Below are 17,596 nucleotides of genomic sequence, written 5' to 3' on the forward strand. Positions count from 1 at the left end.
CGACGGGTACTTGTGCGGCAAACCTGCAGATCGAAAGTACACGGTCACTCATGTATTTTACATGGACGATCTTAAGATCTATGCTAAAAACAGAGAGCAACTACATCTAGCTCTAGGGATTTTCGAACTATATACTAAGGAAATTGGAATGGTATTTGGGTTAGATAAATGCACCAAGGTTTATTTGAAGCGAGGAAAACTGAATGGCTTAACTGAAGATCCTGAGCTTGTTGAAAGAAGCACTATACGACACCTTTGCGCTGGAGAGAGTTATACATACCTGGGCGTGCCACAAAGCCGCATTCAGGATGTGACATCTACAAAGGATACTCTTCGAAGCAGATACAAACGTCTCATCCGGCAGATTTGGTCTTCCGAACTGTCGGCGAGAAACAAAGTATCTGCAACGAACATGCTTACCGTCCCGGTAGTACTTTATTCATTTGTAGTAGTTCTATGGACGAAAAGCGAGCTCAGTTCCCTTGATATCAGGACAAGAAAGGTTATGCACATGTACAAAAGCATGCATCTTAAATCTTCTGTTCCGCGACTGTACATCTCACGCCGTTAAGGTGGTCGCGGAATATTGAGTCTTGAATGTCTTCACAACAGGATTATTCTGGGCACAGCACATAGAGTCGCAAATGGAAGAGAACCACTTCTTAAAATGGTCAGGAATCACGAAGAAGTGGGCAAAGGAGCGTTTCTGTACAAAGCAGCGGAGGAAGCCGCTGAAACACTCGGACATAACTTCAGTATTAGGGGTGAGAAAAATGCATCTAATTTTATCTAGGGTACTCACTCCTGAATGCCCGAATTAAGAAATCCGAAGAGAAAAACTTTCGTGAATAGCTCATCGATAAGAGCATGCATGATATCTACCACGGAAATGTGGAGGATTAGTCAATGTCGTGTGAGCTAACGTTTGCTTTCCTTAAATCGCCCGAATTGAAGTCTGGTAAGAGGGTTTCATTTTGGCATGCCAAGACGGTGTCATTTCCACCTTAACATACTGTCGCCACATTTTGAGCCAAGACATTCCTGATGATAGCTGCAGGACGTGCCATGCACACCCCGAGCATTTAGCTCACATACTATCTAGTTGTCCAACTCATGCGGGAACGACCTACATCCAAAGGCACAATGCGGCACTAAGAGTGCTTTATTACCATCGCTGTCACTCTTACGGCATTAACCTTAATACGCTCCTCTAAATTCTCCTAGGGAAATTGAGTCAATTGTCGAGAATGGAAAGTGCCACATATACTGGAACTTTATATTCTCGACAATTGTTTCTGTTGCACACTCGAGGCCAGACATGGTTCTTCTTGACTTCGAGCAGCGAACCATGTTCGTTATCGAATTTTCGGCACCAGCTGACAAAAACATCATAGCCAAGGAGAATCAAAAGAAAGAGAGGTATAGAGACCTTATACGGCAGTTGCAACGATTGTACCCGGAATATTCTGTTAAACTAATCGTCGTTATCTTCGGCGCCCTTGGAGGTGCCAAGCTTTCACTCGTTAATAGCCTGAAAAGCATCCCTGCGTGTCAACAGTATGCTAAAACACTTGCGGGAAAAATGCAGAAGGCGGTAGTCCTCGGATCGCCCCGTGTTCTCAGGGTGCACGAAACTTTTGCCGGATCGTCGTATTTATTCCGTTACAGACTGTAACCACCTATCTCACGGTCGTGAGACGTGGTTGTGGCTGAAATTTTACCGCGATTTCTCTGGGAGCCGGTGCAATTTTTCAAATTAGCACTCGCTCCCGGCGAAATCCTGCGGTTGTCCTTATGACAAATTTTTAATTATATATATATACAAAGGAAAGAATCAAAGTTTCTAAAATCTTTTCAACATAAATGCAGAAATTTGATCCGATATTTCCGACTCTTAACGTTAACATTTTTAACCTTTTATTTTTTTTGTTATCTTTGCGTGATGCTTTTTCCATTATTGTTAACATGGAGGATGATACTTTGACAGACCCCCTTTCTCCCCTCAATGCATCATGTATTTTGTGAATGACACCGTAAGTTATTGCTTATTGTATTAAACAAAGTTGTGTAAAACTTAACAATTTTACTGAAATGTGCTTCGATATAAGTACTTTACTAAAATATTTTTAGAAAAAGTTGATTAACTAAACGAAAAGTTAATAATATGTGTGGATTTAAGATGTCAACTCCTTGGCAATGGTCCACACACACTGGCAGACACAGGCATTTGGGAGTTTAGACAATAGATACCTTCATTCCTACAGTGTTAGGAACTATTTGAAATCTATTACAACCGACTGTACTCAAGATGCCGGAAACTAATGAAGAATAGTTAAAAGTTATTCATGATTTTGCAATGAAATGGCAACTTTCACACTGTTTCGGGGCCATGGATGGAAAACAAGTTGTAATGCAGGTAGCTTGTAATAGGAATTTAAAAGTATTACAAGAAGATTCCTGGATGGAAAAAAATTTTTCGAAAAACTAATGTAAAAAAGAGTTGGAAAAATGAGTTGTTCTAATACGTATAAACAATAATCATGAATTTTTTTCTGTATTTCTACGCACCAGCGCATAGTGGTTCAGAGTATTTTAATTATAAACACGCTCACAGCGTGAATCTGTAGGCAGTATATCATGCAAACTACAATTTTATAGTGGGAAACGTTGGCACCAGAGGTCGACAGAGTGATGGTGGAGTGTTTAGAAGCCGTAAATTCGGCACAAGACTTTTCTCCCGCTCTTTGAATCTTCCTCCACCATCAGAATTAAATCCTGGGGGGCCACACTACCACAATTTTGTGTAGACCATGAAGCCTTCCTTTAGATACAAGTATCATGCGTCCATATCCAGGACGGGCAAATGGACGTTTGCCAAATGAAGAAAAGATTTTCAATTATAGACTTAATCGAGCAAGACGTACAATAGAGAATACTTTTGGAATCATGGTCTCGCAATGGAGAATTGTTCGAATGCCTATAAATGTAAATGTGAATAACATAAAACTCACTATTCTTGGGCCAGTTTGTCTTCACAGTTTTATAAAACATTCAGAAAAAAATTTACCAGATGACATGCAGTACTACTGGCCTTCTAACTTAGTTGACAGAATTGAAAATAGAAACGAAGTCGACGGTGGATTTGTAATCTGTCAGTTTTCTCTGGAAATTGTTCAATTTCTTTGGAAAGCCACAATCCCCACTGTTATAGGTGGCTTAAGTTAGGACGCGTCTGTTTTTTGGAGAGCGTTTCCAAGATAGCTTTGTCAACAGGATCTAAGGACTTCATCTTTTAGCCTATATGAAATAAAAATTTGCTATTACCAGAATGAACTTAGTTTAAAATACATGGTACTTTTATTAAAAAATACATATACCAGATTCTGCTAATTTGTTTCTTATGAATCCTAAATCGTCTGCGTTAAAACTTCCTTCTTTGTCATTTTCAGATTTCCTGTTAACACTGATCGACTCAAGTGGACGGACATTAGAAATGGTGCTACAAAATAAAGAACGAAATATATTATATATTTGAACACTTTTGTACAATTACATGTTTAATGAGCGGGAATGTATATATTGGGGTGATTGTTTTTTGGACTTTTTTCAATTCAACTTAGAAGCCCTAAAAATTATTTCTTTTTCTGCGGAAATGAACTCTGATTTTTTTCAGAATTACAAAAAAATACTGAGTGGTCGCTCAAGGCCGTTTGAGAGCAAAAAATATCATTCCTAAATAATTAGACGCTATTTATTGATTATTTATTCCTCGCGCGTGTGGATTGCATTTTTTACAACTCATTATTGCATTCACATTTCTTTCATATTTTTACAATAATATTCAAAGGTTGTCCAAGGCTATTTTAGGGCAAAACGATCGTTCCTAATTAAATTAACGCTATTTATTGATTATCTATTTCTGGCGTATATGGATTGTGTTCTTTACAATTCAATATTGCATCCAGATTTTATTCAGATTTCTAAAATAACATTTAAGGGTCGCTCAAGGTCATTTTCTTGAGAAAATGTTGACTCAATTTGATTTTCTCAAGTTTTTTAAAATGAGAAAGAGTGTCAATTGATTCATTGCGGCAAGCAAATTAGTCAAGTGGTTTATTAACAGTGTGCCGTATTACTTTAAGATCAATCAAGGTCATTTTGCAAAAAATGTCATTAAATTTTTTTCTATTTCATGTTAGCTTTTTTTTTAATTTTGCAAAAAAAATAGAAAATGTTTAAAATAGTAGGATATAGAAGCTTCATCAGTATAGGATCAAGTTTAATGGTCAATTTGTGATTACGAAGATTTAAGTTTATCATAAGTGCACAAGAAGGGATAATGATTTACCATTTAGAAAAGAAACAGTAAAATAGATGGCAATAAACTACCGAAATAAATTTACACAGTTTCTCGATAAAATAAATAATAAATATAATCTATAATAGCATCAAATTAATTAAAAATGATCATTTTGCCCTAAACTTGCCTTGATCGATCCTTGCATGTTATTGTAAAAATCTGAGTGCAATATTGAACTGTAAATAACACAATCTTTACGCGCTAGAAATTAATAATCAATAAACATCGTGAATTTCAATAAGAATTATCATTTGTGCCCTAAAATGGCCTTGAGCGACCTCTAAATAATTTTTTCGAATACTGAAAAAATAAGAGGTCATTTTCTCGGCAAAAGGAACAATTTGTCGTGGTGCCAAGTTAAATTTAAAAAAAGGCCAGCAAAATCACCATAGTATGTATAATAATATTCTATACATACACCGCAGGATTTGATACATCTTTTAAGAAAGCAAAGTGAGGGTCAAAAACCCACGGCCTTTTGTTGTATGCACTTGAACCACTTGGTAGCGATAATGTTCGAAGATGGTACGTGCTTTTCAAGTTGGCAAATTTTTGTCTCACAAATTGTACAGTCCAACCTGTCACTGGAATAAGCACACTTCAATTCTATTGTAATAAATGTTAATCTACAAAAATCGATACATAATAGTATATACTATTAACAATAAGACGTTCATGCTTGATGTATGCTTTTTTGCATACGAAAGAAAAATTACTACATTTGATACCTGGAAATATAGAAGCGATGTCAAACCACCCAGTGGGCTCAAAATTTGGCGACGTCTTTACGACATCGTTACGACATCTTTACGACAACTTTACGACATCCTATGTCCATTTCGTTCCAGTGTCTTTACGATATCGTAAAGACATCGTCAGATCATCCCTAGCGAAAGAAATCTCTGAGTTTTCTTTAGCGAAATAGCTTGGCCCATTTGAGTCTATAAACAAAGTCGATTTGAAACAAAATAGTCTCGGAAATAGTTTGCGAGATTTGGGTCCTTTTCAAGATCCTTTTATTGGTCGTTTTAAGAGTGGTGCGACGGTAATATAATGTTCCTTTTGTATTCGTCACGTACCGGGCGGGCAGAGTTATTTACAGTAGTTGGTCGTGGCTTATCCGCTCTCCCTCCTTAAATTTCTCTTCAAATTATTAACATTTCTTTTTTATTTGATGAATTTTCTCATTATACCTATTTATGATTATAACTTATATACTAATATACAATTTTCTAGTTGAATTCAAAAATGTTGTCTTTTTTGGCGTATCTCATTCCATTTACGAGAAACGTTCTATTAATTCCAATTTTAAGCATTAAAAAGAAAAAGTTAGATATCTGAATTCATCGAAACCCAAATATTCCGAATTATTATGTTTTAGGCTGTTAACTATGAAATTAAAAAAATCTACTTCTAAATTTTAATCCGAAAGCTTAACAAAGGACCCTTGAGTGCCGGCTACTCTATTGAGATAGCCTCTCTGCTTGTTATTTTTGATCGTATTCTTATTTCAATTTCGGAAAGGATATTTTAAAGCATTCAGACTATTTAAACGAGCTTCCTGGACCTTTAAAAATATCTACCTGAGTACCTGCGGAGAATTTCTTTGAGATTCTTTGACCTAAAGAATTTTTAGTATATACTCAAAGATTCTTTTCGGTAGGGATACGACATATTTACGATATCATAAAGACGACTTAACGACATAGACATAGGATGTCGTAAAGATATCATAACGATGTCGTAAAGACGTCGCCAAATTTTGTGCCCACTGGGTATGCTTCGTTTACAATATATCGACTTCTTGGAGCCAAAGGTATAGTAAAATCCCACAAGCATGGATAAGTTTGAACCAATTCTACCATTTGTATTAGGTTACAATAGTTTACAACTGCCTGTCCATTCTCATGGAGGAAAAGTTTGACCAGTACCCAGTGGGCACAAAATTTGGCGACGTTTTTACGACATCGTTACGACATCTTTACGACATCCTATGCCCATGTCGTAAAGTCGTCTTTATAATATCGTAAATATGTCGTATGATCTGATGATGTCTTTAAGATATCTTAAAGACACTGCAATGACATAGACATAGGATCTCGTATAGTTGTCGTAACGATGACGTAAAGACGTCACCAGGAATTTTAACGTTGAATCCGAATTTCAACAATTTAAAAGTTGATTTTGCTGTTTTTCTGAGTTTTTTAAAAAGGAACCGAATGCGGACTCAATGGGGTCTTTACGGGTACTTTGTATATGCTCCATTCGGTTCCTTCGGTCCGCCAGGGTGCGTTTCGTACACTGAGCTTCATTTATCCTTTTGACAATTGAATTGACTGAATCTCTGTCACTTTCATGATTTCTGTTTTTATCGACACGCTATTTAATTACCTACAAAACAAACACACAAAATTTAAGAAGTTCCTTAAAACTACACAAAGTGCGATTATAAATTATGAATTAAATTTTTACCATCCTCTTCGTATTCGTCCAGACATACTACATCCTCATATAATGTTTTGTCAAATTCATCCTCGTGTACGGAAACATCTTCCTGGGAAGTTTTCTCCTTCACAACATTTCCTTTTATTACCAAGTTTTCTGGACTTATATTATTAAAACATTCGTATTTGTAACTAGCCATTTTAATTCTTTCTATGTTCTGAAAAATAAAATAAATATATTTGTATTTTGAATGATTAATTGCGAATACTGTAAATTTTAGGTTGGGTCACAGTAAAACTGACAGAGTCAAAACAGAAAGCTCGCGTACTCCAATATGACCATTTTACACAAAAAGAAATACGAAGGGCAGTTAACTCCACTATTACGGAAAGTAATAAGGAAAATTTAATTAAAACTATACTTCGTTCTTGCGATTCACTTTCGCAACCCTTGCGACTCAAAACAAACAGCTGGTTTCACACAATCTATGCCACATCTCAATCATATAATTTTGTTATACATTACCCTAATTTTCTATCAATTACAATTAAGAATTTCACAATAACAATTATTCTAACATTTATCGATACTTTATCTTATAAAACAATTCATTTTCTAATTATTACTCTTTTTCAGATTTAAAAACTCCCGCAATTAAAATACTTTTTCACGATTTTCAGTAGTCGGAAAAAACGAGGTGTGAGCAGCCGCTTGCCTGTGCAAGCATGCAGGCTACCTGCTTGCAGAATCATGAAAGCGCCTTAATAGTTGAACCATTTAAGGCCATGTGACGAGAGGGTCACGTGACCAAACCTGGTCTTCAATATTTCTTTCCCAACTTACGTCTAAACGAAATGAGGTATCGCTCTAAAAGTTTGGGAAATGAAAGAGGAGGTAATAAAGTCCATATCTTTGCTTTGTTCCGGTGGAAATTTTGAGAAAAATTTTTTTGTGAAGAAAACACCAATGGAAGTTTCCTTTCCCAACTTACGTCCCCACGGAATGAGATATCGTGTTAAAAATTTGGCATGATAAATAGAAGGCATATAAGAATGTGTATCTGGTCCTAAATAATTCGAATATTGAAAAAAGGTTTTTTTAATTACTATGTTGGAGAAATACCGACCGTGCTGTCGTCAGACCCTGCAAGCAATTTACAATGTTGTCAATGGGCTAGTTATGAGGTTTATATTTATCAAAGTGGGACAAAATAACAAAAAATTGAAATGCAAATGAAAAAACCTATTCAAAAGCGGATTAAAAACACGTAAGAGTAAAAAAGACCTAAGAACTGGCGAGAGGTAAAATGACACAAGAATGAAGGGAGAAGCTTTCTCCCACTTTGCTGCTGGGAAAACCAGCCTTATGCAAAGCCGAAAGTGCGCGAACACTCATCCGAGCTTGCCCGAGTTCATGAATTACGATCTAATCAGCTGTTCCTCAAATTTGTTCTAGTTTTAAAATTCTGAGTTACCATAGAATCATCAGATTTCTTGCGAAGAGGAAAATATCACTGACTATATGTAAATATATATAGGGGACAAGTTTTCAGGGCCTACAATGTTTCAAATTTTGTGCTGCATATCTTAGCCATAGTTTTAGTATAAAATTAGTTTTTAACAAATAAGAAAAGAATTTCAACAAAATTGTACAAATTTTCAATCTTAGAAACGATTTTTAAGCCAAAACAATAAGTATTAAATGAAAGATGGACTAGTTAAATTTTCTGATGAACAAAAATGGATTTTTAACAAAAAAGTTCAATTTTTAACCAAAGAAATTAATTTTTAGGTAAAAAAAAAATTTTGAAGCAAAAATGGAACAGTTAAATTTGAAATTCAGAAGATTATTTTTGAATTTGAAAAAACAATCGTATTTAAAACAAAATAGTGAAGTTTTCAAACAAAGAATTGAATTAACGGTAAAAAAAGGCTAATATTCTTCCAAAAATACAATTTTTTAGCCAAATAAATGAATTTTCAACCACATTGTTGCATTTTCAGTAAAAAATAATTATTACCCAGAAAAAAATGTTCAACAACATATTTTACGGTTGAGGCAAAAAATTGAATTAGAAAACAAATAATTTAATTTTGAAACCAATAACTTTCTACCTCAAACAGAAATTCGAAATTTTAAAATAAACGAAAAAACTAATTTGAAAGAAGATAAATGTTCAATGCAAAATGGATACATTATCAGTTTAAAAAATAAATTTACAAAAAAAATTTTTGCTCAGCAAAATAGTTTAATTTCTAACAAATACATGAACTTTCGAACATCTAATTGAATTTTCTACTAAAATGGTACGTTTTTAACGAAAAATGGAATGTTTAATCTTTATGTAAACAAATCATATTAAATCAACAGAAAAGAAGTTTTGATAAAAAGATTCATTTTTTAACGAAATAAATGAATTCTCAATTCAAATATATGAACTTTATATAAGAAGAATAATTTTTTACTATAAACGATAAATTTATAACTGAGAGGGGTCAATTTTCTTGCAAAAAAAGAAAAAAATTTTTAATTAAAAAATACATTTCAACCAGAAATAATACAGTTAAATTTTTTAATTCCAAAAATTAATTGTCAACAAAATATTAGAATTTTCAAAAAGACAAAATATATCATTTTTAACTAAAACACATGCTTTTTCAAACAAGAAGAATAATTTAATAGAGGAGAGTACCCAAATATGAGATACCAACTCTGTTTGGCGTGATTGTCGGAATTCTATGTACTGAATTTAAAAATAATATAGGCCATTTTAAAGGAAATTTAGTTTGACATAAGGAGCTCAAATAAAAAATTGTATTAAAAACTTTTTTTATGTTGAAAATACAAAAACTGTAAAAATATGCTTTTTCCAAACTCGTTAAACTATTCTCATAATATGAGATATCGCAGGAAATAGCTATCAAAATGCAAAATAAAGTATTATTTTTAATGAAAAACTTTATTCTTTGTTTCTGAAGCATAAATTTACTGCTATTTAGATATATTTAGTTTTTGCAGTAGTCACAAAAACTTATGTAACCAATTTCCCCCGCGCAGCCACAGTGCTATAAAAACCACGGGTATCTCATATTATGAGAACCACACTGTGCAACTATGCACTTACTATGCCTGACCTGTACAATGAAAAACTTCAACACGATCGATATTTTCCTACTTAGTTATTCAATCCCCATCACTCCAGGGAAACTTTACTGCTAAATACATATTTAATGAATGATAAATAGGGTTTAAAGAATTCCCTTCCAAGAACTCGACCATAATCGATTTCACAAAAAGTTCGCCTATAATCTTTAGAAGCCCAATGAAAAATAGGCTATACCACGAAATTACTCTTTCTTCAAGGGCTACAAGTTAGTGATAGAACCAACAGAATCGGTTTCTTAGTTTAGCTGAGACCCTCTATCTCATATTACGAGAATATCTCATATTTGAGTACTCTCCTCTACAAAAAATAATACATTTTTAACTGAAAACAGTCAATTTTCAAGCAAAATTTTTTTTAAACAATAGTTCTGATAAAAAAGAAGAATTTTCAACTGGAAAAAGATAGATTGTAAAAAAATCAAAAAAATTATCAAAATTTCAACTTAAAAATGAGTATTAAAACTAAACGAAAGTATTTAACCAAAAATGTAATGGTTACGTTTTTATTTAAAAACTTTAATTTTCGACGAAAATAAAGAATTTTCAACTAAAAAATATAATTTTTACCAAAAACTTAAACAATTAAATTTTAAATCCGAGAATTTAATTTTGAATAAAAATAAAACAATTGAATTTAGAACAGAATTGTTACATGTTCAGTAAAAAAAATTATAATAAATTTAAAAAAAATTAATTTCCAAACGTAAAGAAGAATTTTCAAATAAATTATTTTTCACCAAAAACCCGAAATTTCAACTAAAACAAATTTCTATTTTCATCAAAAAACAATTATAGTAATTGTCAAACAAAAGTTTTCTAAACAAAGGAAGAAATTTCAACAAAATTAATTTGCAACAAAAAAACCGAATTATCCATAAAATATGTGAATATTCAACCATGAATGTCATCGTAACATTTCCAATAAAAAACAAAAAAATTTTTTAGAAACCGAATTCACCATAAATTTTTAACTATATAGTTGAATTTTTCAACTGAAAAACATTTTTTAACCGGGAAAGGAATAGTTTAGTTTTCAGCTAAAAATATAATTTTTAATAAAAACAGAATGATTTTTTACCAAAAATATCAGTTTTCGAACAAGAAGGAAAAGTTTCTACTAAAAAGAACTTTCAACTAACAAAAAAAAACACTTTTTAACTGAAAATTGCTTTTTATACTCAAGGTTTCAGTGGAAAAAAATTAAATTTTAACACAAGAATAATATACAAAAAGAGAATTTTCAACCAAAATATTTATTCTATTTCTGTAAAAAAAAAGTTTAAATAAGTAGATTGAAAATAATCATTCTATCAACAAAAAAACTATTTCACTACAATAGTCGACAATATAACATTAGAGCTCAATGAAATTAAATATTTATTTAAAACAATTGTTCTCGTTCTTCCCCTTAAATGCAAACTGAATTATTCATAGAAACAAATAAGAAAGTCCAACTTATTTTTATTGAATACAATCCTTTTTAGTTTGAAATTTCTAGTATTATATTTGTTTGATTGAGGTTTCACTTTTTTGTGTTGAAAAATTTTACGAATTTTAAAAAAAGTTGATATTTTTTTCTTTTTGGACTTAGAAATCCTTTTTGGTTGAAAATTGATTTTTTGAACAGAAAATATAACTATTCCATTTTTGGTTAAAACACTTTTTTCAGTTGAAAATTTAACTGCGTGGTTGAAAATTCATGTATTGTGATGAATATTTGTCTTTTTTGGAAGATATATTATTCTTCATGTTTGCAAATTCATTCCTTTGGTTTAAAATGTAACTATTTTGTTGTAAATTCGATTTTTTTTAATCAATTTTTTTAACTGAAAATGTAAATGCTCCAGTTTTGGTTAAAAATTTTCTTTTTTAGTTGAAAATTAACTTCTTTTGTTGAAAATTGTACTACTTTGTTGAAAAATCAATTCTTTATCCGGAAATTTTAACTCTTCCATTTTTGGTTGAATACTTATTTCTTCAATTAAAATTTATTTCTAAAGTTGAAAATGCCTTTCGTGTTTACCTTAAAATTGATCGCTTTTAGAGAAAATTAATTTTATTGGTAAAAAATTATTGTTTTTATTAGAATATTATTCATTTTGTTTGTGCATTTACTTATGTGTTTGAAAATTTAACTATTCTGTTGTAAATTCGATTGTTTTTGTTGTTGTTCAAAATTAATTTTTTGAATTGCAAATTTAACTGTTTTATTTCTGGTCTAGATTTTATTGTTTTTCAGTTGAAAATGTATTTCTTCTCCTGAAAATTAAACTATTTTGTCGAAAATGAAATTTTCATTTAAAAACGTAACTTCCATTTTTGTTTAAATACTAATTTTTTTAGTTTAAATATTCATTTTTAAAGTTGAAAATTTAAGAAGTTTGTTGACATTTTTGTTTTGTTTTTAGAAATTATCATTTCCAGTTGAAAGTTCCTATTTTTTGTTAAAAAATTATTCTTCTTGTTTGAAAATCCATCTGTTGATGCTAGAAATTATTTTTTTTTTATTGATAGTTCAACTATTTATTTGAGAAGTTGATTGTTTTTGGGCTAAAAAAAAATTAACTGAGAATTTAATTGTATAAATTTTTATTGAAATCTTATGACATCCTATGTCCATGTCGTTAAGTCGTCTTTATGATATCGCAAATATGTCGTATGATCTGACAATGTCTTTACGATATTGTCAAGACACTGTAACGACATGGACATAGGATGTCGTAAAGGCGACGCCAAATTTTGTGCCGACTGGGTTATTTTTTCTAGTAGAAAATTTATTTCTTTTTACATTCTCTTCAGAACAGGTATTAGATTTGTGTAAAATTTGATCCCACCCCCCAGTTTTTGTCAAATGTCCACGTTTTTCAATCCCCTGTATCCGAAAAATAAGTTTTTACGAATGCGTCTGTCTGTCTTTATGTCTGTCTGTGAGCACGAAATGGTTTGAAAAAATTAATCTATTAGATTGGCTTTTGGTACACTCTTTTAGTGTCCTAAACTAAAGGTCAAGTTCGCTAAGCAGCCATTTTAGATAAAAACTCTGAATTTGTTTTTTTTTTGCTTGAAATTTGACCGTTTACAGTTAAAAATTCATTTTTGAAATTAAATTATTCTCCTTGTTTGAAAATTCATCTATTTCGGTTAAAAATTCTTTTTCTTTTGCAGTTAAAAATTGAACTATTTTGTTGAAAATTCAAGTGTTTGTTTGCTGAAATTTAATTTTTTATACTGAACATTTAATCGTATCATCTTTGGTTGAAATTTTTTTAAATTTGGTACTTGAAAAAATTGGTTGAAATTTTTTTGCTTGAAAATTGATATTTCTCAGTTAAAAATCTATCTTTTTTGGTAGAAAATTATTCTTTTTGTTTAAAAATTCATCTATTTTAATTAAGAATTAATTTCTTCGTTGAAAATGAATCTTTTTTTAATATAGTTTGAGATTATGCTTTTAGATAGAGATTAAATGTTTCACCTTCTGATAAAAATCTATCTTTATGGTTGAAGGTTTATGTATTTTGTCGCAAATTGAACTATTTTTCTGAAAACTTTTTTTTGTTGTTGTAAATTTATTTTTTAAACTAATAATGTATCCGTTTTTCGTTTAAAATTGATCCATTTTGTTCAAAATTCGTTTTTTTATTGTTAAAAGCTTGATTTTTTGAATTTTGAATGTAGGTTTTCGGTAGAGAATTATTGGTTTGAACATTAAATTATTTGTTTTCAAATTAAATTTTTTGCTTGAAAATTTTAATATTTTATTAAAACTTTTTTTTCTGAGTAATAATGATTTTTTGTTCTGTTGGAAAATTTCCCTTTTTTGTTTTAAATTAAATTTTTTTCTTTCTTTAAAATGAAGTGTTTAAACTCAAAATTCAACTGTTCCATTTTTTGTTGAAAATTAAACTTTTTTACTTGAAAGGTAATTTCCTTGTTTGAAAATCGAACTATTTTGTTAAAAAATCAATTTTTTATCCGAAAATTTAACTAGTCCATTTTTTATTCATTTCTTGCTTTAACTTCAAATTCGTTTCTAAAATTGAAAATTGAGCAATTTTGTTGGAAAGTTTTCTTTTCAAAAATTTATATTTTGTCTTGAAACTTCATCTTCTTAGGCAGAAAATTATTCTTCTTGTTTGAAAATTCATCTATTTTATTCATAAATTCATGTCTGGTTCGTATTTTTTTTTGGGTTGAAAATTAATTTTTTCAACTGGAAACTTAAGTATAAACTAAAATTAGCAGTTAAAAAATGTATTTATAGTTATGTTAGGCCCTGAAATCTTGTCCCCTTTATATATTTACATTAGTCAATAATATTTTCCTCTTCGCAACAATTCTGATGATTCTATGGTAACTCAGGATTTTAAAATCAGAATAAGTTTGAGGAGCAGCTGATTAGATCGTCATTCATGAAGTCGGGCAAGCTCAGATGCGTGTTCGCGCATTTTCGGTTTTAAACGAGACTGGAGTTCCCAGCAGTAAAGTGGGGGGGGGAGGCTTCTCCCTTCATTTTTATGTCGTTTTACCTCTCGCCAATTCTTAGGTCGTTTTTGCTCTCACGTGTTTTTACTTCGCTTTTGCACACGTTTTTTTTAGTTCGCTATTGCTCTGAGCGTGTCAATTGATGTTTGATAAAGATCGATGAATTGTATAATGCAGATTACGCTCTTCATTATTTAATTGTAGTGAATGGGAAGAGGCTACAAGTAAGTTTGAATAGGAAAATGCAAATAAGTTAGAGACGTAAATGAATTGGATTTTGAAGATTCAACAATGTCCATGATAAGAAACCTATTTTATAAATATGAATGGCGTAAAATGAAATATCAAATTAATTCAAATATTTGAATTATCATAATATTTAAACTGTAATAAAATTTATACATATGTTAGTGACATTTGTGATTATAATGAAATGTAAACATGGACCCGTTATTAGTTTGCGCATGGCGTATGCGCAGCCGCCATTTCTCATTCTGATGTTCCTCGGCCAGCCAACTATTAATATATTCAGTGACCGACTTGCTGGAAATGCCTACAACTGGCTCAGGTCCGGTAAAATTTTGCTTTGCTGCTAGCTTTGCTAACCTGTCCGATATTTCATTGACCCTGATACCACTGTGACCAGGGATACAGAGCAGAGTCACTCGGTTTTCTGTCGGTAGCTTATTCAGTGCCTTAAAGCACTCTCATACCAGCAGCGACGTAGTCGTTGTTCCATTCAGAGCCATGATAGCAGCCCTGCTATCTGAGCAGAAGCGAATGTTTCTTTCTCCGACGTACTCCATTGCCTTATAGGCGCACTGGAGCAAGGCTGCAGCACACCTGCTCCAGCGTTCTTTTATTCCTGGAGCCATCTTTAAACCAGTTGTCTCCATCACTGGGCAAGTGTGCCTCACCGTTAGCCCATTTCTCTTTTGTGGATAGGCTACCCCGGTATTTTTTGTCGAAGATGTAGTGACAAGTGGACATTTTGTCCCTGAGCATGCTCAATGTCGGCCTCTTCGTGATATCGATTGGCATCCACATAACTGTCGAGATACTGCGATCATTTACCATATTTTGTCTTCAGGCCCCCTTCGCAGCCACGACTTTTATAGTGAGATGGAGGGACTCTAAACCTATTATTGCCCCCAAGGTCATCGTGGGTGTCGACTTTCAGGCACCAGTTATGCCTCTCAGAATCAGTCCCCTGATTCTTTCCAGTCGGGACTTCACAGTAGAAAGTTCGACCTTGGTCCACCAGACGACTGCCGCATAGGTTAGTATTGGTCGCAAGATCGCTGTGTAGATCCACATAAGTGTCTCCGGTTTCAAGCCCTAGCTTTTCCCTATGGCACTTGTTTGCCACGTGCTCGTTCCATGACAGCTTACTCGGATTGACTGATAGTTAGTAGATGAAGCAATTCATCCACTACCAGGCACCACAGCAAGGGTGATAGAACACCTTCTCCCCCCTGCGGACATCCCGAGTCAACGGTTCCACATATAGTGGTGTCACCCTTGGTCGTGGTTAGATTCCTATTGACCAACATGTGGCAGGTCCATTCCACGACTGCACTACGCACCCCGTGTGCGATCATGGCCGCCCTGATTACCTCTCCATAGGTGTAGTTAAAGGCTTCTTCGATATCCATGAACGTTTCAATCGCTAGACCTTTCTGCTTCAGTTGTCCTTCAATTAGATCAACTGCAGTGCTCAGGGCCGTCTCAGTCGAATGACCAGACTTATAGGCGTGTTGTTGCTTGTGAAGAGGACTACTTGACAAGACCTAATCGCGAATATATCTGTCCACGACTCTTTACAATGTTTTTAGCAGCAAAGATGTGAGGCTAATGGGTCAGAAATCCTTAGGTGAAGTATAACCGATTCTGCCTGCCTTCGGAATAAATACTACTCTCGCAACCCTCCATGCCGCCGGAACATAACCCAATGTCAGACTAGCCCTAACAAGTCTCAATACGGCCCAATGATGATCTCACCAGCTCTCTGTTAGGTGACTGGATATATACCATCTGGGCCGGGAGACTTGTTAGGAGTGAAAGACTTCAGGGCCCACCTGATCATGGCTGGGGTCACAATCTTGTTGGCTAGCCGTCATTTCGGGCCCAGTTTGGCCACAGGCGGCTTTGATTGCTTCAGAGGTGCCGTCCCTCCGTCTCCTAACTTTGTGAAGCCCGGTAATGGGTCTTGATCAGGTGAGCCAAGGTATCTCCGTCCGACTCTGAGTATCCCCCGCCGGGCAATTTTAGAGTCCCGAGAATAGCATCCGGATTTCGAGAAAGCCGCTTGTCCAGTCTAGCCGCCTCTGCTTCTTTCTCGATATCAGTGCAAAAGTTGGTCCAGCTTTCACGCTTTGCCTTGCGTATTGCACTCCTATACTCATCTCTCATCGATGTAAATGACGTCCACAGCTCCTTCGTTTTGCCAGAACTGGCACGTCTGAACTTCTCTCTTGTTTGCCTGCGAAGCTCTTCGAGTTTCGCGTTCCACCAGTGTGTCTCTCCAGTCTTTCGGACTTTCGAAGGCCGACAATTACTTTTATAAGTGGATTTGATGGCTTCCGTGAAAAACTCGGTCGCCATCTCTAGGGTATTCACGTCTCTAATTGACCTGGGCATCCCCTGAGTCCGTTCTTCTTAGATTTCTGACCCATTTAGAGCCGGTGGGTACAGCGACTTCCAACACGAACTCTATCAGTAAGTGATCTGAGAGAGTAGGTTCATCTGAGACTCTCCACTTCTTGATGTTATCTGTAAAACTACCGGTACAGAGAGTTATGTCAATGATTTCCTCCCTGGCCGACTCCAGAAATTGGAGGTCGGTCCGGGAGAGACCTCGACCGAGGGATCCAGAAAGCCCGTGTTAACTAGGCTCTTTCACGCTTTTATAATACTACAATCATGCATACCAGGAGAGCCCGTTTATAGGGATCCTTTCATCCATATCCATACGCATGCAGACCGAGGTCCGTTTGACCCCTCTGTCCCACACGCTTAAGCCTCCCCACCAACTGCAAGGTCTTACAGTGCAGTGATATTTTGCAACAATATTGTTAGACTCTTCTCATACCTCGTTTCAGTTACACTGTGTTGGACTCACGCAAGCACGTCTGTTCATAA

The 17,596-nt window shown here is 33.8% G+C and overlaps 2 protein-coding genes across 4 annotated transcripts in view; both read right to left on the bottom strand.

The window, feature by feature from the left end:
* Positions 1 to 3,292, bottom strand: part of LOC117174062 (phosphopantothenoylcysteine decarboxylase subunit VHS3-like) — a 28,950-nt gene extending 25,658 nt beyond the window's left edge. Inside the window, exon 1 of one of the 2 annotated variants that reach the window (XM_033362725.1) lies at positions 3,068 to 3,292. In XM_033362725.1, the coding sequence (XP_033218616.1) occupies positions 3,068 to 3,077 (10 nt within the window). In that variant the 5' untranslated portion in view covers positions 3,078 to 3,292. The other variant, XM_033362724.1, reaches the window with a different exon arrangement.
* A 91-nt stretch (positions 3,293 to 3,383) lies between these two features.
* Positions 3,384 to 17,596, bottom strand: part of LOC117174063 (histidine triad nucleotide-binding protein 1) — a 117,819-nt gene continuing 103,606 nt past the window's right edge. Inside the window, exons 2-5 of one of the 2 annotated variants that reach the window (XM_033362730.1) lie at positions 6,833 to 7,022; positions 6,610 to 6,751; positions 4,779 to 4,944; positions 3,384 to 3,499 (exon numbers count right to left, since the gene is read on the bottom strand). In XM_033362730.1, coding sequence (XP_033218621.1) covers positions 6,744 to 6,751; positions 6,833 to 7,022 — 198 coding nt within the window. In that variant the 3' untranslated portion in view covers positions 3,384 to 3,499; positions 4,779 to 4,944; positions 6,610 to 6,743. Of the gene's footprint in view, positions 3,500 to 4,778; positions 4,945 to 6,603; positions 6,752 to 6,832; positions 7,023 to 17,596 lie in introns of both variants that reach the window. The other variant, XM_033362729.1, reaches the window with a different exon arrangement.

The sequence above is a fragment of the Belonocnema kinseyi genome, chromosome 6 (genome assembly GCF_010883055.1).
Source record: "Belonocnema kinseyi isolate 2016_QV_RU_SX_M_011 chromosome 6, B_treatae_v1, whole genome shotgun sequence".
Taxonomy (NCBI): domain Eukaryota; kingdom Metazoa; phylum Arthropoda; class Insecta; order Hymenoptera; family Cynipidae; genus Belonocnema; species Belonocnema kinseyi.